This window comes from Paramisgurnus dabryanus, chromosome 3 (genome assembly GCF_030506205.2).
Source record: "Paramisgurnus dabryanus chromosome 3, PD_genome_1.1, whole genome shotgun sequence".
Lineage (NCBI taxonomy): Eukaryota > Metazoa > Chordata > Actinopteri > Cypriniformes > Cobitidae > Paramisgurnus > Paramisgurnus dabryanus.
The window spans coordinates 14,173,406-14,200,415 of NC_133339.1; the positions used below are offsets into that span (position 1 = coordinate 14,173,406).

Sequence of the window (27,010 nt, forward strand, 5' to 3'; positions counted from 1 at the left end):
AGCTACGATAATTTAAAAACACCTTTTACTGACATACCTCAACATATATGAGTGCCATTGTTTTGTCACAAGATGTGGTTTGTTTGTAAAAACTAAAATGTCCTAATATAATTAAGGCCTAGTCCTGTAAACCCTGTCCGAGAAACTGCTCCAATGTGTTGAGCTGGCACAAATGTACATACCTCTGCTGAGAAACAACCATCTTTGTCAGCTTTACACAGGGTTGATATTGCATGCATTACACAGTCACCAAGCACTTTACCAGTACATACATCAACAGCTTCCAGATAAACACTTGGGATCAGCTCCTGATGACTCTGATAAAGCTGCGTCTTAATTCATTGCAGGGTGGTCTTGCTGAAAAGTTAGTTGTTTCTAGTCCATAGTTATTTTTTATAAACCTTTACAATGTGACTTGATTTTACCTGTTGTAAAGTTACATTAAACCTTCATACATTATGTGATCAGATGTCATGCAGTGATATTAAACATTTACAATGTGATCTGTTGTGCATTTATATTAAACCTTTATAATGTGATTAGATATTAACTGCCATGCAGTTATATTAAACATTTACAATGTGATCTGTTGTGCATTTTTATATTAAACCTTTACAATGTGATCAGATATTATCTGTAAGGAATTTCTTAAACCATATGTGAGCTTTGTAGATTCCACTTAAAAGGATTTAAGTCTCCTGATTTGAAGGAATAAGTGTTGGCAAGTTTGCAAATGAATTCTATCATGGTACATTACCACATAAAAACGAAATAGATATTGGACTGGCTAAGGTGCACATTTGCTTTAAAAAAGACGAAATCACTGTAAATATTGGTAAGCATAATTAATAATGCTGCTCCATCAACTCCTCCTGACACGACGAGGTAATAAAATATGTCCCATAGGTAACTTGCCGCGGCCACTTCATATCGTCTAACCACGAGACGATTGATGGGACATTATACACTCTAAAAACAAACGGTGCTATATAGCACCAAAAGTGGTTCTTTGCTCGTAATCATAGAAGAACCGTTTTTAGTGCCATATAGCACCGGTGAAGCACCTGTGTAGAATCATATAGTGCTATGTTGAACCAAATGTGGTGCTATATGGCCCCTATATGGTTCTAAACAGGTGCTTCACCGGTTCTTCACCGGTAATATATGGCACTAAAAACGGTTCTTCTATGGTTACGATTCAAATCAACAGTTTTGGTGCTATATAGCACCGTTTGTTTTTTTAGAGTGTAAAAATTATCCGAGCGTCGTATCAAGTTTTCTCCGTGCTCCTAATTCAAAACATTTACAGCAGTTGCGATATTTGTCATTTCGCTAAAGTTATAGTGAACTACAAACAATCTTCTAACCACCAAACTAGCTACCGAATGCACTGTGCCATATTGGCGGAAGTCGGTTGACAAAATGCGGAAGAGCGAAGAATTGAAAAAGGGGCGTGGCGAAATAAGGTGAATAGACCCCTTTATCACCCACGTCACTGTGACGTCACCGCTCTAGCTGGAGGCAAAAAATAAGTAGGAACTCATAGCCGACGCGCTAAAAGTTTGAATTTTTTACTTTAAAATGTCATCTTGTTGTGTTTTTGCCTGCCAGATTAGAAGGAACAGCACTTTTGGTTCAAAAATAAAGTTTTACCGGATCCCGGCACACATTTCTTCACAGAAATCAAGACGACAATTGTGGTTGAATGCAATACGGCGTACAGACTAGACGGAGACGATCATAAATAATACTCGTGTTTGCAGTGCACACTTCATATCAGGTCAAATTATCTATGCTTATGTACTGTTGTGTTGGTTTTATCTAGTACAAATCAGCAAGTTTCTGTTTTATAGGTGAAAAGTCGGCAACCGCGCTATTGTTTAGCTTAAATGTTAAACAAACATACAGCGATAGATGTGTATGCCATCGTTTGAATAGTCTCTTAAAATAATCCACATTGCTAATCATAGTTAGCCCAGTGATAGGTTACATAAGACAGTAAGCCTAGAAAAAATTACCCAAATCCATCTGAAGGGAATTCATATATGTTGTCTAGGAAATATCTAAAACCTGGTTTAAATCGCAAGAGTTAATTTACAAAAACACCTGTCACGGTCCCGCAGAATCAGTGACTGTACATATTCGGACAGATCCGAAACAAATTCTGTGTCCATGTTTAATAAATCCCTCCTAAAACATGCTCGTTTAAGCTTGTCAACATAGCCTCTGCGGCTCTTTCTGCCTCCAGCTAAGCCCAGCCCACAGAAATACGTCACAATGTTTACCAACTGTAAAAGGGTCTATACTGAAAGCTTCATTTTTAACACTTCACTTACTGTATAATATTGTATATGAATTTCTTTGAATTTCTATTGAATTGCAATTCTGCTTCCTTTAATTCAAATTCGAATTGTAATTCTAAATCCTGTTTTTGACATGAATTCAAATTCAATTCAAATTCAAGAATTGAATTGGAATTTAGGAGTCCATTTACCATTTATCTAAATGGTTACTATATTGCTTGTTTTCATATAAAAAAATATGAATATGTGGTTCAGGCAACACACACGTTGATTAATGCATTTATTACAAAATGAAATATGATATAAAACACAAAAGTACAAAATTTTTGTACAACATGAAGTAAACCAAGTAAAATATCTAGATAAAGTACTAAGGCAGTGATTCAGATTCCATAGAAAATATATGTGATTTAAGTTATGAAACTTAACTTTAACATCAGTTAAAACGATAATAACAAATAACAGACTTCAAATGAATAATAAAGAGATATAAATTGATGAGACTGAAAAATGCCAGTTAGATATATCCAAAGGGAATAGTTCATGTTTGACCATCAGACACTGAAACGCAGAGCAGATGCACTGAGCTAGCAGCACATTTTAGAAGGATTTGCAGAGATGAATCTGCCCTCGGCTGTGTACACGACACTGACTGCCCACTGATCAACTTGAACTCAAATATCCAAAATTGTCAGAAGAAATTTTAATATTAGGTCCTATCTTTACTAACTGACCACAGCTTTGAAGGTCTGGGAAACTTGTCTGATAAAGTCCACACAAGTCACCTCCTGATGCATCCTCGATAAAATGAGCGGATCAAGAACACATCCAGGGATGTTATGTGAACTTGGCTTCATGCGAATTGGAACAGTACTTGGGCCACGACTGTTGACGTTTCACAAGAACACAAGTCCAGGGGCCCGTTTCAGAAAGGTGGTTAAGTGAAAACTCTGAGTTTGTTAACCCTGAAATGAGGGAAACTCTGAGTTTTCGGTTTCAAAACGGGAGGTAGGTTAAACCTGAGACAGCGGGCTAAGTCTAGCCTGTTTCAGAAGGAGAGGTAAGTTATACTCAGAGTCTGTTTCCAGGGAAACTTACTCTGTGAACCTAACCTGGTCGGAAGCAGATTTTATCCTGTAAACTCAGAGTTTCTTGTGTTCTCCTCCGCTTTTTTAAAGGAGTAGCAGTGTTTAATCTTGTTAGTTGCTTTAGTACATTCATTCATTGCGCACATTTTTATTATGTACACTGTAAAATATTTTTAGCTGTCTTTAAGTTATAATTAAATTGCCAGTGCAAACCATTTTAACTTACTACTTTACATTTTTATATATTACACTAAACTTTCAACTAAATAATTAAAACAGTCAATTGAAATGACTTGTAAAGCTAATATGAAATACTTAGGTGCATAGACCGTCTAAAATGTCTTGTACTTTAATAGAGGATCCTGTAGATGATGATGCTGCATTTATTTCACTAGTTCGCCTGCGCATTCAGGTCTTAATGATTAATGGTAAACAAACTTGGCTTGCTGTCCTCCTAGGGGGCTCTATACCTGAGCTCTGAACCTTCAGAGAGAGCGAACCTGAGGCTGGGGCTCGAGCCCCAAGTTCAACCCCCTGCAACGGAACTGCAAAGAGGAAGAAAGAGAGAGTGAAGGAGGAGATGGGGAGGAGGAGGGATGTAGGAAAAGAAAGCAGCTGGACAGGAAGGCCTGAAAGCTGCCTTATATACGCCCATGATGATGATGATTGACAGGCCTGAATGTTTAGGCTCCTCCCGAACCTACGTTTAGAACTGCATTTGTAGAAAGTTACATTTATATCGCGAGAGGATTTTGAGACCCCAAGTGGTTTTCTGTCATATCCATTTGCATTTATGTGAGCGGAAATATTATTTTTTGCAGTCATTTTAGTTTTATAAATATCCTTATATGACTTTGTGGCCGTACTCTTACATCTGAACAGTTGACTTTACATTTCTTATAAATTCAGTCATCATTATCGCTGGTCTAGTTGATAGTGCTGTGTGCAGTGGTTTGGGCTGACATATTTTCGGCGATCTGAGTTCGAATACCGCCTTGGGGTATTTCTGTTTTATTCATGACAGGTTAGTAGCCTTTTATGCCGAAGTATTATGTCTAATTTAATTTTTAGCTGAGCTGCTGTCATCTTTTTGTCAATGGGATTACATCTGCATGAAAATGAATATAAAAATGTACAGTCCTCAGTTTATTTATTTTCTGATATTTTAACGGTGATGAAAAATTAAATGTACGTATTTTCTAGAGTAGCAATTTCCAATAACAACTAGTACTTTCTTTAAAATATATGCTCGTAGTTACTGTACACTTGCAGTAACACTTTCAGTTTTAGTAGTAAAAAGGAGAGACCCCTTTGTCACGTGCTGTTGCCATAGTAAATGGTAATTTCCAGGGCCGTGCAGAGACAATTGGAGAGGCAGGTGCTCAAAAAATAAAAAGGACACTTTGCTCGCTGACACGCAAGCACACAACTGAAACATATAATAAAGTAATACAGAATAGAAAGATGATTTTAAGTCTAACGTTTTCCTTTATTTTCCTTGCAAATAGAGTGAGAGAGAAAAATCTATATAGACTGAGTTTTATATCTATATATTTATGCATTTGGCAGCCACTTTTATCCAAAACGACTTACAGTGCATTTCATTTTGTGTTTGTGTGTGTCAACAGTATATGCAGTTTTGAAATTATATGATATTATTGCATTGTGACATTAAGATATTATTACGTTTACAGTCTTGTGTTTTTGTTGTCATATTTAAAATATAATTCTATTCTATTCTAATCCTGTTCGAAATTTGTATACAAAGAGAGTAGTCTATAGTTTTGAATCGTGTTTGTGTTGTGTTTTTGCACACTTTGATGCCTTGATGACACGGCAATAAAATAATGACATTCATCTCTCCATTCATTCATTTTATGAAGCCTCTAGTACTTTCTTTATTTTCAGGTAAACTAAAACTGGTTGCAATTAAAGCTGGAGAGTTTTTGACTGAGTTAATAATTTAGCACGAGTATGGCTATATTACCCAACATCAGCTCACATTGTCTTTTATCAAAGGCGAGTCCAGGAATCGTAAATTCAATATGATACAAAAATGAAACGCGTTTTTTTTACCGTATTCATCGGATCTTGCTCCTCCAACAAACTCCGCGTGACAGGTGGATGACATTAGAACAGCGCGAGAGCGATATGAAATCAAACTCCTCCGTATGATTTCCCGAATATTTCTCGCGGTACTTTGATGTCATATGCGTTTCGGTTCTTGCATTGCTGCGTGAAGTTGAGCACACCTAAAAACTCGAGACAGCTACCTGTATGAACTCCCGGCAGAGAACGTCCCTGCCTTTGCCTCATCCATTGTTTTTATATGGGAAGAATGTTTAATTTTCAGCGTGAGAAATGCAAGGTGTGGCGTCACTGGCGTGTAAACTGGCTGAAATGCGTGTGTCTCCCGCCGAATGCGTGAGACTTGAGAGCCCTGTTTGCATCTAACGTTGTAGAGATGTTAATACACACAGACAGCAATAAACAAAAGCTGTGCATGCTCTCCTCACGTTGTTCTTGTAAAATAATAATAATAATATAGCTGCAAGCAGCAATGGCGGGCCCTCGCACGTTTTTTTACCGCTACACGGTGCGTCCGAGAAAACGATGCACGGTGGGCAAGCGCATCAAGTGGGTAAATATCAGTGGGCTATTTAATGTTGTTACAGAGCCATTTGGGGACTGTAGGTAAAAGAAACCCCACATTTTAGACAAACGGGGGCGCTAGTGAGCCACTAAAGAGACACGCCTTTGTCTGACCTATTTGTCCACTCTGAACAGCCGACAACTCTGATGTTTGTGCCGACTTTTAGGTTAATCTAAGCACGCCAAGAGTCCTAAATATGCCTGAAATAAATGTAAAGTTTGGGGCGTTGCCATGGGAACAGCGTTCGAGATATCAAAAATCCCTTCGCAATTTATCATCTACTATGTCTCGGCATCATGTTGACCGCTTTTGGTGTCAATCGCATGAATATCCTAGAAGGAGTATTTAAAGGAACATCAGCGTCAACTGAAAGGCTTAAATATGCCTTTAAAATGAAAGTAAAATCTGACGCGTTGCCATGGGAACAGCGTTTGAGATATCAAAAATCCCTTCGCAATTTATCAACTACAATGTCTCAGCATTATGTTGACCACTTCTGGAGTCAATCACATTATTTCCTCAGGAGGAGTATTTAAAAATTTACCGCATGCAGCTGTAAGGTTTAAATATGCCTTAAAAATGAAAGTAAAGTTTGACAGGTTGTCATGGGAACAGCGTTTGAAATATCAAGAATCCCTTCGCAATTTATCATCTACAATATCTCGGCTTCATGTTGACCACTTTTGGTGTCAATTGCATGATTATTCTAGAAGGAGTATATAAAAGTTCACTGCATGCAACTGTAAGGCTTAAATATGCCTTTAAAATGAAAGTAAAGTTTGACACGTTGCCATGGGAATAGCGTTCGAGATATCAAAAATCCCTTCGCAATTTATCATCTACAATGTCTCGCCATCATGTTGACCACTTCTGGTGTTAATCGCATGAATATCCTAGAAGGAGTATTTAAAGGAACATCGGCGTCAATTAAAAGGCTTAAATATGCCTTTAAAATGAAAGTAAAGTTTGACGCGTTGCCATGGGAACAGCGTTTGAGATATCAAAAATCCCTTCGCAATTTATCATCTACAATCTCTCGGCTTCATGTTCACCACTTTTGGTGTCAATTGCATGATTTTTCTAGAAGGAGTATTTAAAAGAACATAGCATGGAATTGTCAAAAAAAATCCAGCTTTGTGACTGATACACTTCCTGGCGCCTGGTGGTGGCGCTATACCCGGGAGTCACAATAGGCACATCGATGCGATCGGAATCTTCAGACGAACAAACACCCCGCATGGCATCACAATAAGATATTTTTTGCCTTAGATATTAGACACTTCCTGTTTCTCTGAATTCGCCATAAATTCGTCGCCTCGCCATGGCAGAACCGTTCGAGATATCAAAAATCCCTTCGCAATTTAGCAAGTACAATGTCTCCGCATCATGATCACCACGTTTGGTGTCAATCCCATAAATCCTCTAGGAGGAGTATTTAAAAGTTGACCACATGCATTTTTGAAACAATACAAAATAGCCGACTTCCTGTTGGGCGGAGCTTAAATGTTAGAGGGCGAAAGTTGTTCGGGTCGATGAGATCTATATGCGTACCAACTTTCGTACATGTGCGTACATGCTTGCCCGATCTGTGCACCAATGTTTGTTTTTGCATTACAGGGGGCGCTACAGAGCCCCAGTGCCACGCCCGTGTTCCAGCCTTTGCATGAGCCTAGTGGTACGGGACACTGACATGTGTGCCAAGTTTCAAGAGTTTTCGAGTATGTTAAGGGACCCAAATTAACTCAAGTGTTGAAAAAAATAAAAAAAAAAAAAAAATAATAATAATAAAAATAATAATCCGAGCAAAAACAATAGGGCTTCGCACCTTTCGGTGCAGGCCATTCTGGCCTGCTCCTCGGTGCTCGAGCCCTAATAACAAGCATATCGCTTCGGTTCAATGCCGGCTCGAGGGGGATCCTCCCTGTACTGCGCACCGTGTCGTGCACGTGTGGGCGCTGCCTGCTACTAGCGCTGTGAGCTACCTAGTGATGATCGTCCCTAAAGAGATTGTCCAATGAAAGGTCAATACGTCATCATGTGACTAATTTTATTTGCGTCTAAAATATTTTTTATTAATTTTACTAATAGTTAGATTGGGCAGGCCTTCACAAAAGGGCATTTAATTACAAAAAAATGCCTTGTCAAAAAGGGCACTTTGGTCATCCAGGGGTAAAGGGGCAGGTGCTTGGGCACCCGCCGCCCCCCCCCTCTGCACGTGCCTGTAGATGTGTGTGTAGATTGTGTAAAAAAATTTATATAACTTAAATATTTTTTGAATGATAGAGCTAAAGCTAAATATCGTTACTTTGTGCCCCGCTCTACCGCTAACGCTGCTAAATATTAAGGTAAATAATAATAACTACAATAAAATTATTAATACAGATGCAGTTCGCGGTTAGTTTGAAAGTTGTCTAAATAGTGCACAACTTCTATGTTTTGAGTCTTCTCCACAGTACACTGGTTCATAATACATGAAACAACATTAAATAATATTGGTATTATACGTACTGGACATTACCTCAAAGTACACAACTGTATGAGTCAGGAGATGTTTATGACGCTGTCCGGACAATGAATCCCTGCTCCAGAGACAACAGTGAGTCCGGGTCAGATTTTCAACTTCATCTCACTGCTAACGGTTAGCGTATTAAGAAATCCTGTCTTCTGTTGACAAACCAATAAAATAATCGAAGACGGATTAACTAATTCACTGCACAGCGAAGCATTTACACCTGGCTGAAGACATCAGACTCTAGTAACGATCGCTTTAAACACTGATTCGTGAGGCTTCACAACATTACATGAGTCTTTTGATTCGAATCTTCTTCTTCTGGAGTTTTATGGCGGTTGCTAAACCAACTTATGGTGCACTACCGCCTCCTGCTGTACTGAAGTGTAAAGCACAGACGTGCAAGGAAATAATAAACACACAATTATCCAATATTATCCCGTATAACCCGATTTCTTTAACAATTTTGAAAATGGCGTGATTTTGTTACATGAGTAGTTACAAGAGTAAGTATGGTGGCACTTCAGGTTGTACAAAAGTTTTGTACTTTTAAAATCAATGGTTGTGTTTTATATCATTTTGTAATAAATACATTAACCTCCTCTACACGGCGAAACCTGTACCAGGTCCAAAATACTTCTTATGACTTAATATAAAATATTCCTTTAATTTTTAATGGTCTGTCATGGACCCCGTACCACACGAGATACTGTTTGAAAGCTTAGAATCTCTACTTTCTCCAGATATGCATCACTTTGAAATATATTTTACTGTATAAAGTTATTTACACTTAATTAACACTATCAACCCCCCCACATTTTTGATATTTAATATTTCATATTTTTCAAATATGACAAACATGGGCAAGTCTTATATCAAATTAAATACTCTCATCTCAGGAATAAGGCCACATCATTATTTTTGTTCTATTATCATCACATAACAATCGTCAAAAATGATGATGTAAAGATATCGTCTTTTGTAAACGTATGGGAAACTTGATCGTGAACTGCCTCAGATAGCACAGATAGCCACAAATGCTAAACCATCTTTTATCTTAGGTCCTACTCTAAAAAATGAGTCCATTCACAGCATTTTCTTTGGTTGTGTGCATGAATAATCCCTTGCTATTATTACATGTGCAAAACAAAACAAAATACTTTTATATTAAAAATGTATTTTCACTGTCTGCAGTCTGCTAGAGTACGCACAACCGGAGTTATCCACTTTCAAAGACAATGTTTACAACATAAAAATAGAACATTTGGTGTTTCATCATATGAAAAACTGTGAGAACTGTGCTGCTCTGTGTCATCGAAGCCCTAAGGCAGTCAAAGGCAGCCTCCAAATCATCTGTGCTGATCTTACTGGATCTATTCGCCACTTTTGGCACGGTCAATCATCACATCCTCCTGTCGACCCTCATGTTTATGGGGGTCTCTGACACAGCGCTACTATCATTCAAGTCGTACCTCTCAGGTCACTCAATCAGGGTATCATGGAGAGGTGACATCTCCAAAACCCAACGTCTGGATACCGGGGTGCCTCAAGGCTCCGTGCTTGGTCACTGCTTTTTTTCGTATACATGACATCCCTGGGTTCTGTCATGCGAAAACATGGCTTTTCCTACCACTGCTATGCGGATGACACTCAACTTTACTTGTTGTTCCACCATGATGACCCCACGGTTGGGTCTCCAAAACCCAACGTCTGGATACCGGGGTGCCTCAAGGCTCCGTGCTTGGACCACTGCTTTTTTTCGTATACATGACATCCCTGGGTTCTGTCATGCGAAAACATGGCTTTTCCTACCACTGCTATGCCGATGACACTCAACTTTACTTGTTGTTCCACCATGATGACCCCACGGTTTCTGCCCGCATCTCAGCATGCCTGAGGGACATGTCACTCTGTATAAAGGATCACAATCTCTAGCTTAAGCTTTACCTTGCAAAGACAGAACTGCTTGTCGTATCTTCTGAACCAAAGATTCTGCACAACCTTTCCATTCAGCTAGGTTCCTCGACCATCACACCTTCCAGGACGGCAAAAAACCTGGGAGTGGTCATTAATGATCAGCTTAGCTTTACAGCCCATGTTGCCAGCGCCTCCTGCTATTGTAGATTAATTCTCTACAAAAATAGGAAAATTAGACCTTTCCTAAATGAGCCTAGTCCTAGTCCAAGCTCTTGTCCTGTCCAGACTGGACTACTGCAATGCACTACTGGCTGGACTTCCAGCCTGGACAACCAAACCCCTACTGATGATTCAGAATGCAGTGGCAAGAGTGTTTTTCAATGAGCCAAAGAGGGCGCACGTCACTCTCTTTGTCAAGTTACACTGGCTCCCTATAGCAGCTTGCATCATTTGAAGCTCTGCTCCTGGCTTTTTTTTCACCCCCTTACTTTCGCTTGCTTATACAGCCCTACGTACCCTTTCAATCCCTGCTCTCTGTCACCAAAAGACGGCTTGTAGTGCCATCTCAAAAAGGGAAAAAACATTATTGCGTACCTCCTCTTTTCTTTTCCTTTTATTCCTGATCTCTATCTATACATTCTTACAAAATAAAAACACTAACCCATGGCTATGTATATTGTGTTGGACTTGATGAGACTATTTCCAGTGCACTTATGTATTGCTGTTCTATGTGTTGCTATAATTGCTTCTATTGTTTACCTCATTTGTAAGTTGCTTTGGACAAAAGACTAAATGTAATGTAAATGGGTATGGGAAGCTTTTGAAATTGGGTAGTCCAAATCTAGGATGAAATCCCCAAAATTGCCTCTGTGCTTCGCTAATCAGCGTATGCACCATAGACCACAGTAAAAAAGATGGACGTAGTATCCGTGATGTCACCCATAGTGTTTTGAAGATAAACAAAAAGAAAGTAAAAATCTAGTTAAAGTACAAAAGGCAGTGATTCAGTGTTAAGATTCTATAGAAAATATATAATAGTTATGAAACTTAACTTTAACATCAGTTTAAACGACAATAACAAATAACAGACTTCATGTGAATAATAAAGAGAAATAAATTGATGAGACAGAAAAATTCCTGTTAGATATATCCAAAGGAATATTCCATTTTTAACCATCAGACACTGAAGGGCAGAGCAGCTGCAATGAGACAGCGGCAAATTTCAGAACTTGCAGAGATGAGGCTGCCCTCGGCGGTGTACACGGCACTGACTGCCCACTGATCAACTTGAACTCACATATCCAAAATCATCATAGGAAATGTTAATTTAGGCGCTATTTTTAATAACTGACCACAAATTTAAAGTTTATTCATCTATATTCTTGACAAACAGCTACATTTTACACAGAAAGAGCAATATTTCAAATATTGTGCCGGTTTTAAACTTCATTGCCGTTGACGTGAAATGCATTCTGAGAAACATTGAAGTCTTAAGTCCACATAAGTCACCTCCTGATGCATCCTCAATAAAATGAGCAGATCAATAACACATCCGGGGATGTTATGTACTTGGGCAACTAATGACGTTTCACAAGTACAGACAGGAAGGCATATTGAGAAACGGCCTGAATCTATTTTGCTGTACGCCATTTTTGGCTTTTGTGCACATGTAGACTTTTAGTAAGGATCCTCCAGACAGTTTTATAAATAAGACCCCAGCTGATTTCTAAACTTTGTTGCCATATCCACACTGTTGACACATGAATGGTTTCTATCGAGTGTGGATTCTCATGTGTTTGTTAAGGTTAGCTTTTGTTTTTAAACTCTTTTTACACTCATGGCATGTGAACGGTTTCTCTTTAGTGTGAGTGATCAAATGTGCTTTAAGATTTGGTTTTGTCCTGAAACTCTTTCCACACTGATGACACACGTATGGTTTCTCTTCTGTGTGAATTATCATGTGTCTTCTAAGGTCACGAATCTCACGATACATTTTGAAACTCTTTCCACACTGTTGACATGTGAACGGTTTCTCTCCTCTGTGAACTATCATGTGTGATCTAAGAGTGCCTTCACTTGTAAAACTCTTTTCACACTGAGAGCATATGTAAGGTTTCTCTCCTGTGTGACTTCTCATGTGAGCCTCAAGTCCACGTTTATCTATGAAACTCTTTTCACACTGAGGACATGCGTGAGGTTTCTTTTCACTGTGAATCATCATGTGTCTCTTAAGGTGAAACTCCATACTGAAACACTTTCCACACTGAATACATGCGTTAGATTTCTCTCCTGTGTGAATTTTCATGTGTGCTATAAGGCAACTCTTACTTCTGAAACATTTTTCACACTCATGGCATTTGAACGGTTTCTCTTCAGTGTGAATTCTTGCATGTATCTTAAGGTTAGTTTTAACTCTGAAACTCTTTCCACACAGATGACAAGTGTAAGGTTTCTCTCCAGTGTGACTTCTCATGTGTATCTTAAGTTTACCTGCAGTTATAAAACTCTTTCCACATTGATGGCACGGATGTGGTTTCTCTCCAGTGTGAACCCTCATGTGTGCTTTAATGTCAGATTTTGTTCTGAAACTCTTTCCACACAGATGACAAGTGTAAGGTTTCTCTCCAGTGTGAATTCTCATGTGTTTCTTAAGTTGACCTGTATATGGAAAACTTGTGTCACAATGATGGCATTTAAATGGTTTCTCTCCTGTGTGAGACCTCATGTGTATCTTAAGTTCAGCTGTATATGGAAAACTCTTGTTACAATGATGGCATGCGTGTGGCTTTTCCCCCTTGTGAGTTTTCATGTGCTGGGTTAGGCCTGTTTGAAAGGTGAAACCCTTTCCACACTGTTGACACTTGAAAGGTTTCTCCCCAGTGTGAATTCTTGAATGTTTCTTAAGGTCACCTGCAGTTGTAAAACTCTTTTTACACTGATGGCATGTGAATGGTTTCTCTCCAGTGTGAATCCTCATGTGTGTGTTAAGGTGATCTCTTCTTCTGAAACTCTTTCCACACTGTTGACATGTGAAAGGTTTCTCCTCACTGTGAGTCCTCTTGTGATCTGCAGGGCGTTCATCTTCTCTGAAACTATTTTCAGACTTTATGTCTTCTGTCTTCAGAGTTTCTTTCTGTGAAACATTATGGTTTATTTTTACAATCTGATGTTTCTCGTCCACTTCAGCTTGACTCTCCTCTTTCACTTCCATCAAATCTAAAATGAAGACAGTAAATAGTTCATATTGATAAATCAGAGTGATAAAACACATTTGAGATTGTCATGTATCCATGTTATTTTTGTTGTCAATTTCTGCTCTTGTAGTTTTACCCTTGTGCTGTGTTCAAAACCCTATAACACCTGTGGTGTTTCCAATATCACCAAATATTGGATTCTATCTTTTTGTAACATGTTTTGTTTGAGTTAGTTTGTATTTCTTTTTTAACTAACTAATCATAGGCCCAATTAATATGAGTTAATGCACCTCAATGTTTTAGTGAAAATAGCATTATCTGTGAAGTGTTGCAAAATTCCAGAAATGTCCAAGGCTGGAAACTTACCATGGGAATTGACAGTGATATATGAGAATTAATGGGAATAAACTGGGAATAAGATTTTTTGCAGAGATGCCTATAACAGGAACTTAAATGTACTTAAAAACTCTTACAGTATAATTGTTTAAAAAAACAAGATTTAATGGAATTTTAGATGAATTTATACTCTGCACATTCTTCAGTCACATAGCACACTGCTTACTGAAGGGCCGTTGAGGCCACACCCCCTGCATGTACTTGACTTCTTCCATAACATGCACAGATAATTTCTTGAATCCTGCACACAAAATAATGTCAAAATGTCTTACCACCTCAAGACCAGATATTGTTCTCTTGTCAAATTCCACCAAACAAGTGGATCTGCTGGAGCTTATCGTCCCTTGGGAAGACAGACTGGAAGAGGCCTTTAAGAGGAAGCTCACCAAGTATGAGGGACAGGCCAGTGAGTGTCAATGCGCCGGATGGAGAGCCAATAGAGGTAGGATGCATGGGCTTTGTAGCCCGATACCTGTATAGAGCCTTCAGTCTGTTGTAGTAAGGATGGAGAAAAGCCATCCGCACACCACTGAAGCAGCGGCGAAATCCTCAAGATGTCTATGGCTCAAGATTCAATTCAATTCAATTCAATTTTATTTATATAGCGCTTTTCACAATTTGGTAATTGTATCAAAGCAGCTTTACATAATAGATGCAGTGAAAAGCACAGAAAATCGACAGATAGCACAACATAATAAACGGTAGCACAAGCAGTTAAATTTGCTACGGCTATAAATCAACATTATAAGCAAACGTATTACTAATGTAACGTATAGAAGTTAAGCCCAAAAAGGCTGCCTCCCCGGGTTGAAAAACCCCCTAGGAGAAAAAACCCCCGGAATTTTAGCTGGGGAAGTAAAAAAAGTCATAGGAGAAAAAAACCCTTGGGAGTTATATATATATACACATTGAAACGGAAGGAGATTAAGCAAAGATTAAGCGGAGATTAAGCGGAGATTAAGCGGGTTCTGCTGGTGGTCTTTGGTCAGGCATCAGCTGGACATCACGTTGAAGAACAGCTAGTAGATCAGTTGTGTGCCGACTTTCACATGTGCCGGAAGTGGATCTGTTTGTCTCGTCCTCGGGATCAAGGACGAGACAGGGAGAGAGCGTAGGGGCCGTTCACTTAGAAAACAAGTGTCACACAGTAATGTGGTTTTAGTCAGCTCGGTTCCGGACAGGCTAACTATTGCTGGTTAAGTGTATTACATATAGTTGATGATTTTAGAAACGGAAACAGAACTCGTTTGACTAAGGCCAGAGGCCCCACTGCCGTCGTCTTAGAGAGGGGATCCATGGGGTCAATGTAGCTAGATTTGCCAACTGGACACAAGTTGGGGTCTCATCAGATCAGCCATGTGTCCAGTGGCATCAGATGATGTATTTGCACAACTTTAACCTGATTCCATCAGTGACGACCAGGAAAGAAAGTTTGACAACCACAAAAAGTGTGTTACTACCGGAGAGTCGGTGACAGCTCAGAGAGACGACAATCGGGGCAGAACAGTCTGGCAACAAAATCTGTGTCTTCTGTGAGGGAGACTCCCACAATAAGCTATGATGAACCTAAAGGAAAAATACCCCGAGGGGTGTCCGAGAGGGGGGAGGATGAGCACCCCAACTGGACGGATACATGGTATTAGAACAAGGCAACAGAGGAATGACTATGAGCAAGCAGTGTACATGTTGCAAAATCTGTAAGAACGAGCGAGGCCTAAAGATCCAACAAGGGAGTATGAAGTGTCTGGTGGGGACAGGACCAAAACAACACACAGGTGTACAACCTGGTGAGACACAGGAGGGGCCGAGCCTAAGACACCCCACAGTGCCCGGAACCTCCAAGTGTTGCAAATGAATCCCTCTAGCATCCCTTTTAGCTCCCTTAACCATATCTGGACATCTGCCTTGGCTCTGGAGTAAGTCAACCTTTTGGCCTGGCAGGTTACATCATTTTGCCAGACACAGAATGCCACCACTCGTCTATGAAGTACCAATCTCGACTCTTGAAACCTTAGAGACGATATCAGCAGCCACCTCAGAAGATGGCTGGGGCTTCCAAAAAGTCTAAGTAGAATCGCACTCTACGGATACCGCAACAAATTGCAACTGTCGTTCAAGTCCTTGGAAGAGGAGTTCAAGGTAACACAAGCTGGGGAAGTGTTGCCATAGAGAGTCTCAAGTGATTCAAAGGTGGAAATGGCTGGGATTGAAGTGAGGACTGGTCAGAAGTGCAGAGGTGGGTAGAGTACCCAAAATCTACACTCAAGAAAAATTACAAGTACTTGTAAAACAATTTACTCAAGTAAGGGTAAAAGTATCAATCTAATTATTTACTTGAGTTACAGTTAAAAGTATTAGATGATAAAACTACTCAAGTAGTTAGTTACTAGTTACTTCCGATCTGATAGAGAAGAAGCATAAAAACAATGAATTTCAGAATACTTGGAGGGCTTTCACAAACCTCCTATTTCGGTATATGGGTAAATGACTCAGTACGAATGAAGACTCTCTCGCTCGCCCCTACCGCCTGTAGGAAGAATACCCCACTTGCAAGTTCGCTGTATCCGACCTGCCGTCCTTCAGTCTCGCAAAGTCTCAGATATTGCGAGAAGCAGGATCACTTTACGGCAAACAACACAGAGGCAGGTGAACCAAACACGGCTAGCGATTGTTGCAAATGGCAGAGCCAGGGAAGAAGCAGTGAAAACCCTATATATATATGACCATACGTGCCATTCTTCGCGGACGCGTCCTGGCCAGGATTTCGGGTGCTTCTTCCTGTCATATTTTTCGACCGCATTTCAGAGGTGTAAAAAGTACTCAAAAATGTTACTCAAGTGAAAAAACAAGTACTGAGTCTAAATTTTACTCAATTAAAAGTAAAAGTATCTGTCCAGAACCATATTTGAGTAAAAGTAAAAACACGCAAACACGCGCGCAGGCCACTGGTAGGCAGTAACCACGCGTGTAACCACAGTAGCAGCGCGAACGCAAAAGAAGAAGCTGCTTTGCGAGTTAAGCCACAAACAAAGAAGAAACAGCAACTTGTTGTGTATAATTTGAGAAGAACAGCAATGATGGCTGTAAATAAACAGTGACTTGTTGCAGTTTGAGTTACATCACTCCTCAACTTGGCCATTCTTTGTTTTCACCGTCGCAAACAGAAATACCTATGACATAGTTTTTTTTACCTGACGGAAAGGTTTCTGGTGGACCAATCACAGCGCTTGCGGTCCGCGTAGAACTGATGCGCTGTTAAAAATTTTGTGAGGTGTGCGTCAGGCTACGGCGTAGAACCTACACACGACTATAAATTGCCCTTTAAACCTGGTTTACACTGTCAGTCCAAATCCAATTTTGGTGCATATCTGATGGGAATCCAATCACATTTAGAATGTGTGAACGGCCAAAAAAACACATGAGAACGCATGTTTTTTCTAATCCGTTTCAGGCTACATCCAGTGGTAATGTCACACTGTTGGGTCATGTAAACACGTCAGACGTTGAGGCAGCGTGACGTCATTGCCATACAAACAGTGCAGATAATCTGGAAAACATCAGAACGCTACAGGACACACAGATCAGATCTGAACAGTTCTGATACACAATATGGACAGTGAATCTGTCAAATTGGATATGCAGCAAAATCAGATTTGCAGTGACAGCCAGAACAAGGTCTTAGTCTTGATAGAAAGGCTGCAAATAGCAGGGAACGCGTCACAAGAGAACACACGTCATGTGTTGACGGTTTCAAAGAACCGAAAAAATCTTCATTATCAGATGAACTGTTGGCCAATTCCTTAGAATGGTCCAAAGGATCCAGAATGAAATACATTTAAGTTAAACTGGCCATTAGCACAATTCAATTGTTTTGGTAAGAGCAAGGGAAAATAGAATGAATTGATCGGTAAAAAAAGTACTTTTTGACTGTAAATAAAATTTTAAGGACTAAAAAGTAATTTTTTTTCTTTAAAAAAATGTAACAATCGGCAAAAATAATACTTAAGTACAGTCAGTAATCAAGTAAAATTACTCAAATACTTTACACCTCTGCAGCATACACATACGTTACATTTTAAGGTAAGTTTGAAACTACGATTGCATGTCTTATGTTTTTAACTGAATGGTGTATGCGGTCAACACCATGTTTGGAGAAGAAATGGCACTGCCCACCACCCCAAGAACACCATACCAACAGTTAAGTTTGTGGGTGGATGCATCATGGTTTGGGGCTGCTTTTCAGCAAGTGGTACTGCGTATACCTCAGATTATTGAAGGCAGGATGATTGGAGAAAAATATTGTGACATCCTGGATAAAAATCTGCTGCCATCTACATGAAAGCTGAAAATGAAAAGAGTGCACATTTCAGCAAGACACTGATCCCAAACACAAGGAAACAATGAAGTGGTTTCAAAAGCACTATTCGGACGGAATTCGTTTTCCAAATGACGTTTGAATTTTAACGTGCCCCTCACGACGTCTCTGATTTTATGTACTGGTTCGGACAGGATTAAAATTCTCAGGCGTTGCAGAAGATCCCGTGCTCTGGATAGGCGTGTTTGTATTGTTTGATATTTTGCTTTAAATGTAAAATTATTACATAACATGTAATTTATGAATTTAATTTTAACAAATCAAAAAAAAAAAATACAAATCCTACTAAAGTAGCCTACGCATTTTATATAACTGGCTGCTTATAATAAACCCAAAGAAATGAAGAAATAATGATTAAGAAAAATTTATTATCTTTATTAATTAACATTACCATTCCGGAGTTGAACAAAGTAAGGTTGAGTTTCCCTTATACTGATATTACAATGTTTAGTCTTAACAGTGTTTAATATTCAGGTCGTCTTGATTTTATTATTTTATTTTGCCGGATGGAAAAAAACATCCATATTTTGATGGATATATTCCATATAACATCCATATTTTTCCCATATCCATGAATGAATGGGACTCAGTAAGTACAACCCCAAAACAGAAAAAGTTGGGACACAGTAGAAATTGCGAGTAAAAAAGGAATGGAATAATTTACAAATCTCATAAACTTATATTTTATTCACAGTAGTATATAGATAACATATCAAATGTTGAAAGTGAGATATTTTGAAATGTCATGCCAAATATTGGCTCATTTATGATTTGATGAGAGCAACACATTCCAAAAAAAGTTGGGACAGGTAGCAATAAGAAGCCATAAAAGTTAAATGTACATACAAGGAACAGCTGGAGGAGGACCAATGTTTAGGAATAGGAACGTTGTCCCATTCTTGTCTAAAACAGGTTTCTAGTTGCTCAACTGTCTGAGGTCTTCTTTGTCGTATCTTCCTCTTTATGATGCACCAAATGTTTTCTGTGGGTGACAGATCTGGACTGCAGGCTGGCCATTTCAGTACTCAGATCCTTCTTCTACGCAGTCTTGATGTTGTAATTGATGCAGTATGTGGTCTGGCATTTGTCATGTTGGAAAATGCAAGGTCTTCCCTAAAAGAGACGACGTCTGAATGGGATCATATGTATCTAGAACTTGGATAAACCTTTCAGCATTGATGGTGCCTTTCCAGATGTGTAAGCTGCCCATGCCACACGTACTCATGCAACCCCAAACCATCAGAGATGCAGGTTTCTGAAATAAGCGCTAATAACAACTTGGGTTGTCATTGTCCTCTTTAGTCCGGATGAAATGGCATCCCAGTTTTTCAAAAAGAACTTCAAATTTTGATTCGTTGGACCACAGAACAGTTTTCCACTTTGCCAAAGTCCATTTTAAATGAGCCTCGCCCAGGGAAAACGCCTGCGCTTCTGGATCATGTTTAGATATGGCTTCTTTTTTGACCTACAGAGTTTTAGCTGGCAACAGCGAATGACACGGTGGATTGTGTTCACTGACAATGTTTTCTGGAAGTATTCCTGAGCCCATGTTATGATTTCCATTACAGTAGCATTCCTGTATGTGATGCAGTGCCGTCTAAGAGCCCGAAGATCACGGATCAGATCATTGAAAAATGCCTATTTTCGCTAATAACTACTGCAAACTTGAGTCTAAAATCATGAATGTGGTCTTGTTAGATTCCTTAGGGCATTCCGAGTCAAACGATACCAAACGGTTTTCAGTCTGCCATTTTGTGTGTCGGCAATTATTTTTGTTAAGTTCAGTATTTCAGAAACGCAATGGTGTATCGCTACGATATGTGGTATGGTTCATCAGTGACATGTTCTGAGCATGCCAATAAATCTTTAGGCTGGCGCCACCTAGTGGTCAGGATATGTAAAGAAATTATTTAAAATCTTTATAGCATTTGATTTAAATGCCACACTGACGTAAGACATCACATTATTGATTCCTTGGCTCATGCTGAGCCCGACGGTACCAAAAATGTTAGAGTCAAACCTACTTCCTGTCGGCCATTTTGAATTATATTGCTCACATACTTTTTCGAACTCCTCCTAGAGCGCTTGTTTGATTGGCTTGATTTTTGGTACACATCATCTAGAGACACTGCAGACAAAAAGTTATCAAAAGCTTTTCGGCAGACCTATCTGTTGTCGTATAACGCATCATAGAATGTGAAGAAGAGCACGCCGAAATGTTTTTCAGCTTGTATCTTCGCAAAACTTTTGGGTATTGATATGAGACTTGGTATATGTCATAACAAAGATGACCTGAAAGTGCATGCACAGTTTTGTCACAGCGCCACCTGGTGATCACGAGATATGAAAAACGCCTATTTTGCTTATAACTACTGCAAACTTGAGTGTAAAATTATGAGAGTAGTCTTGTTGGATCCTGTGTCACATGCCGAGTCAAGCGATACTAAATGGTTTCCGGTCGGCCATTTTGGGTGTCTGTCATTTTGATTTTTTTCTTTAAGTTCAAGTATTTCATAAACTCAATTGTGTATCATTATGAAACTTGGTATGGTTCATCAGCAACATGTTCTGAGAGTACTTGTAAACATGTTGGCGCCCCCTAGTGGTCAAGACTTTTGAGACTATATCTCTGCATCTCTTTATTGTATTTACACCAAATTTGGTGAGTGTCATCACAGTCATGACCTGAGTCACAATCTATTGTTTTGGCACAGTGCCACCTAGTGGTCTCAAGATACAAAAAATGTTGATATTTTTTTCTAAAACTAATGCAAACATAGATCTGAAATCATGACAGTCATTACGTATAATTCATTTTATGCCATATTCAGCTTGACCCCGGTATCACTGCTTGCAGCTATTTACTAATAATGTTTATTATGCTTTTGTGTTTCTTAATAAAATTATTAAAGTTTAAGATTAAAGTTATACTTTCAATAAATCAGTCAAGACGTCATTTTTAAAATTTGTATTATCTTGCTGTGTGCTTATGACCAAACAAAATGTTTATTTGTGTTTATATGACATAGTTTATATGCATTTCCCAAAATTTCCAACAAATTCCCATTAAATTTGTATTATATTCCAATTAGGAATATTTTCAAAAATCCCCAGATTAAGTTCCAATAGAAAGGTTCTGTAAATATATTAATTAAATAAATTGCCACCCCTTTGCAAACCTATCTGTGAATAATTTGGCAATATTAAATAAAGTGTTTATCACACTATTCTTAATTAAAATTTTAATTAGGAAGTTTGTTTTAAACTGTTTTTATTCTGTACAAAATGACACAGAGTCACACTTGTGGTGATTCCAGTCAAAAATGATCGGCCATTTAAAGTGAAGGTGGAAGATCACAAAACATAGAAAATTATTTTACAATTGTGCCGTTCCCTATCAAATCTAAGTTGTTAAATGTACCTATTTAAGAACAAACCAAAATGAAAAACAACAAATTTTCTGTGAGCTCATGTAAATGATGCATGCATCTAATGCATTTACTGAATGTATGCACGTGAATGACAATAGCCTATTTCATGTGCCTTGTTAATGGGCGCTTTGAATTTAAAACAGACAGTGCTTGTTTGGACATCTTTTGGGGCACACAATGTGCATCTCTTTATTTTCTCTCTTCTGTTTGAGACATTTGAAGACCCTGATTATAAACTATTTTCTGTAGGCTGGTCATTTTTGATCAGAAACACCACAAGTGCAACAAGTTGGTGGGAGGAACCCCAAAAGAGACAAAAACACTTTTTTTGAGAGAGAGACTGTTAGTCTTCGTAAAACAAAGTCAATAAATTTCAGTCTAGTGCAATAACATTAACTACTACTGTTTTTCTCTATAATGACGTGAACCCAACATGAGGTTTAACTGTAGTAGAGCACTGCATGGAGATCACAGTCATTCAATCCACTGAAGGTTGCTTTGGATAAAACTCTTTACCTGATGTTTAAATCTAATTCTACTGAATCTATTATAGAAGCAGAAAGTTATCATCTCATGGATTTAAGTTTATTTTCCCCTCATGTTTCTCAATGTTTCTATGATTATTCCTCAACCATCAATAATAAAGACTGATAAATAGACACCAACCTATTTGTTCCTCAGTATCTTCATCCTTTATTCTGCATGGTTGTGGATCTGTCATCTACGGAGCCCTTCTGATGACATAGTAAAACTTTTTTTTTAAATCGTGGCCACGAATTAGCAATTCGTTCCCACGAATTATTAAATCGTGCGCACGTTTTAGTAATTCGTTCCCTCATTTAAGCTAAATCGAGCGCACGATTTAGTAATTCGTTCCCTCGTTTAAGCTAAATCGTGCGCACGTTTTAGTAATTCGTTCCCTCGTTTAAGCTAAATCGTGCCCACGTTTTATTAACTCGTTCCCTCGATTAAGTTAAATCGTGGCCACGTTTTATGAATTAGTGCCCAGATATTCATTTAAATCATCTGGACATTAACACAACGCTAACAAGATCAAATTCACTCTAGCCAGTATTAATGACGCATACTTAATGCAGTTTTATAAATTCCTGCCAAGAATTTCATTAAAATCATCGGAATAGTGACGCTTATTGCAGCTCAATGCATTAATACATTGTTATTAAGTATAAAATTCATACACCTTATGGCTTCTGTATATATACAGTTTATTAACTCCTTCACAGAATTTCATAAAATATATTGGGACATAACGTGAGCTAACGCATTGATACAGTGCTATATAAGGATCAAATTCATACATCTTGGGTCTTAAACCGTTTTATCCATTCCTGCCTGGAATAATAAAAAAACAATAATCGGGAAATTAACATGACCCTTAACGCATAAATACAGTGCTATTTAAAGATCAAGATTAATCTATATACCTTATTAATGAGCCATACTTCATATACAGTTTTATTAATTCCTGTGCAGAATAAAAAACACAACCTTTAGGACATTAACATGACGCTTAATGCATGCTAATGCATTAGTGCTTTTAAGATCAAAATCACTTTATTAATAAGTCACATATTCCTGCACAGAATTAAAAAACATATTGGGACATTAACGTGATGCAGTAATAAATTAAACTAAATAATTCAGTGGCTTAAATATCACTAAAATAAAATAACTTAATAAAATCTCTTTATGTCACTTGGGTGATTTTTTTAGTTAGACAAATTATTGTGTAAATATTATTTAGGTGTATACATCAAATAAAATAAGTATTTAACCAACAGATTATTTCTAATTAAAATCCTTAATATTTGTTGTAAATCAAATTCATACAGTTTTATTAATTCGTGCCCAGTAGGTTACCTAATAACCGGGACATTAACGTGACGCTTAACGCATTAATAAAGTGCTATTTAAAGATCAAGTTTACTATATACGCTATACCTTATTAACGAGTCATACTATAGCCTAGTTTTATTAATTCCTGCGCAGAATTAAAAAAAAATATAGCTTAATGCATGCTAATACATTAAATACAGTGCTATTAAAAGATAAAAATCACTATAAAACTTATTAATGAGTCATATACATATTCCGTTTTATTTAGCCACGTCAGGCAAAATGTCAAAAGGTTTAAGGGTTGACGAATAAAAAAATTGGCATGGACTAAACAGTTAAGCGGCCGGTGTTGTGTGGAAGTCTGTTCCCCCTATATGTTTCCCGTTAGTGTAGTGTTTTTATAGCATTTATATCACACGTTTATTCTTTATATACATTGAAAGTTTGAATGGCTACTGAGATGTACATGTGTGCATTTATGTAATGTATCTTGACTGTTCTTGATTGTAAGTCAATAATTTTTACAGTATGAATCATATTATATGTATAATATATATTTATTATGTTTGGAAACTTAAGGAAAAGGAAAAAAAGAAAAGAAAAAGACAGGCTATATGTTAAAAGACAAAAAACTGTCAAATATGAAATATTTAATAAATTGTATAATAGAATACATGATATTATTGCTTTTTAGTATAACCAATTGAAATCTTTAATCTTTCTAAATAAATTATAAATGTAACGTGATGAAAACGCTATAAACATAGAGGGAACAGACTTCAATGAGGAACAAACACCGGCGCCGTCTTTGATTCATTAGTTCTGATACCAAATAAAGTCAACTGCATAAATAGTCCTGTATCCATTGCAAACATATTTTATTATAAGTCTTAAAAATGTCCATAACATAAAATCATTGTCAGCATACCATAGTTTGACTTGTACTGCGCTGCGCTGATTTCTAAAGACTGTGGCGGTAGCGTTTTGCGCTCAAACAACGCTAAGAGAGAGCTTACGAATGGTCCAGACCAACCTTACGAAAGTGTGACTCTACAGAAGATATAATAAGCGTACAAACGTTTTGGGAATCGTGCCATAGAGTTAAGAGAGAGGTTAAGGAATAGGTTAAGGACTACTTAGCGATAAGAACGTTTTGGGGAACCGGGCCCTGTTAGTTAAATACTTATTTTATTTGATTATATTATTATTATATTATTTGTATACACCTAAATAATATCTGTACATATTACACAAAATTTCTGTTTTTTTTTAATATTAAATCATCTAATTTGGTTTGTCCAACTAAAAAAAATCACCCAAGTGACAAAGAGATTTTATTAGGTTATTTTAATTATTCATTTTAGTGATATTTAAGCCACTGAATTATTTAGTTTAATTAATTACTGCGTCACGTTAATGTTCCAATATGTTTTTTTTTATTCTGGCCAGGAAAAAATAAAACGGTATATGTATATAACTTATTAATAAGGTATATAGTGATTTTGATCTTTTAATAGCACTGTATTTAATGCATTAGAATGCATTAAGCGTCATGTTAATGTCCCTAAGGTTATGTTTAGTTTTTTTTTTATTAATAAAACTGTATATGAAGTATGACTCCTTAATAAGGTATATAGTAAACTTGATCTTTAAATAGCAATGTATTTATGCGTTAAGCATCACGTTAATGTCCGGATGTTTTTTTTATTATTCCGGGCAGGAATTAATAAAACACTTTAAGGTTTAACCTTATTAAGTAGTCATACTTCATATACAGTTTTATTAATAAAAAAAACTAAACACAACCTTAGGGACATTAACATGACGCTTAATGCATTCTAATGCATTAAATAAAGTGCTATTAAAAGATCAAAATCACTATATACCTTATTAATAAGTTATATACATATACCGTTTTATTTATTCCTGGCCAGAATTTAAAAAAACATATTGGAACATTAACGTGACGCAGTAATTAATTAAACTAAATAATTCAGTGGCTTAAATATCACTAAAATAAAATAACTTAATAAAATCTCTTTATGTCACTTGGGTGATTTTTTTAGTTAGACAAATTATTGTGTAAATATTATTTAGGTGTATACATCAAATAAAATAAGTATTTAACCAACAGATTATTTCTAATAAAAATCCTTAATATTTGTTGTAAATCAAATTCATACAGTTTTATTAATTCGTGCCCAGTAGGCTACCTAATAACCGGGACATTAACGTGACGCTTAAGGCATTAATAAAGTGCTATTTAAAGATCAAGTTTACTATATACGCTATACCTTATTAATGAGTCATACTATAGCCTAGTTTTATTAATTCCTGCGCAGAATAAAAAAAATATAGCTTAATGCATGCTAATACATTAAATACAGTGCTATTAAAAGATAAAAATCACTATAAAACTTATTAATGAGTCATATACATATTCCGTTTTATTTAGCCACGTCAGGCAAAATGTCAAAAGGTTTAAGGGTTGACGAATAAAAAAATTGGTTACACTTTATTTTGATAGTCCACTTTAGACATTCTACTAACTATAAATAACTTTGCAACTACATGTCAACTAACTTTCAATATTTTGCAACTATACGTCAACTAACTGTCATTAGTGTATTAGTAGACTGTAAGGGTTGGGGTTAGGGAAGAGGTTTGGGTTAGTGGAATAAGTTGAAATGCACCTGCAAAGATTCTCATAGACAGTTGAATGTCTGTTGAGATATCATCACCAAAAAGTGTTAGTAGATATTAAGCAGACATTCTACTAATTCTCTAAAGATTGGTAGTTGATAAGTAGTTACAAAGTTACTTATAGTTAGTAAAATGTCTAAAGTGGACTATCGAAATAAAGTGTTACCAAAAAATTGGCATGGACTAAACAGTTAAGCGGCCGGTGTTGTGTGGAAGTCTGTTCCCCCTATATGTTTCCCGTTAGTGTAGTGTTTTTATAGCATTTATATCACACGTTTATTCTTTATATACATTGAAAGTTTTAATGGCTACTGAGATGTACATGTGTGCATTTATGTAACGTATCTTGACTGTTCTTGATTGTAAGTCAATAATTTTTACAGTATGAATCATATTATTTGTATAATATATATTTATTATGTTTGGAAACTTAAGGAAAAGGAAAAAAAGAAAAGAAAAAGACAGGCTATATGTTAAAAGACATAAAACTGTCAAATATGAAATATTTAATAAATTGTATAATAGAATACATGATATTATTGCTTTTTAGTATAACCAATTGAAATCTTTAATCTTTCTAAATA

At 37.3% G+C, this 27,010-nt stretch overlaps 2 protein-coding genes across 2 annotated transcripts in view; both read right to left on the bottom strand.

Annotated features, from left to right (window-relative positions):
- LOC135769018 (uncharacterized) overlaps nucleotides 1-27,010 on the bottom strand; it is a 178,654-nt gene that overhangs the window by 115,972 nt on the left and 35,672 nt on the right. The gene's annotated exons all lie outside the window — the stretch shown is intronic.
- LOC135769011 (uncharacterized) lies at nucleotides 11,727-22,571 on the bottom strand. The gene is made up of 2 exons (XM_065278369.2): nucleotides 22,533-22,571; nucleotides 11,727-13,686 (listed from the first exon to the last, which is right to left on the bottom strand). The coding sequence occupies exon 2, from the start codon at nucleotides 13,679-13,681 to the stop codon at nucleotides 12,242-12,244; it is 1,440 nt and encodes a 479-aa protein (XP_065134441.2). The 5' UTR covers nucleotides 13,682-13,686; nucleotides 22,533-22,571; the 3' UTR covers nucleotides 11,727-12,241.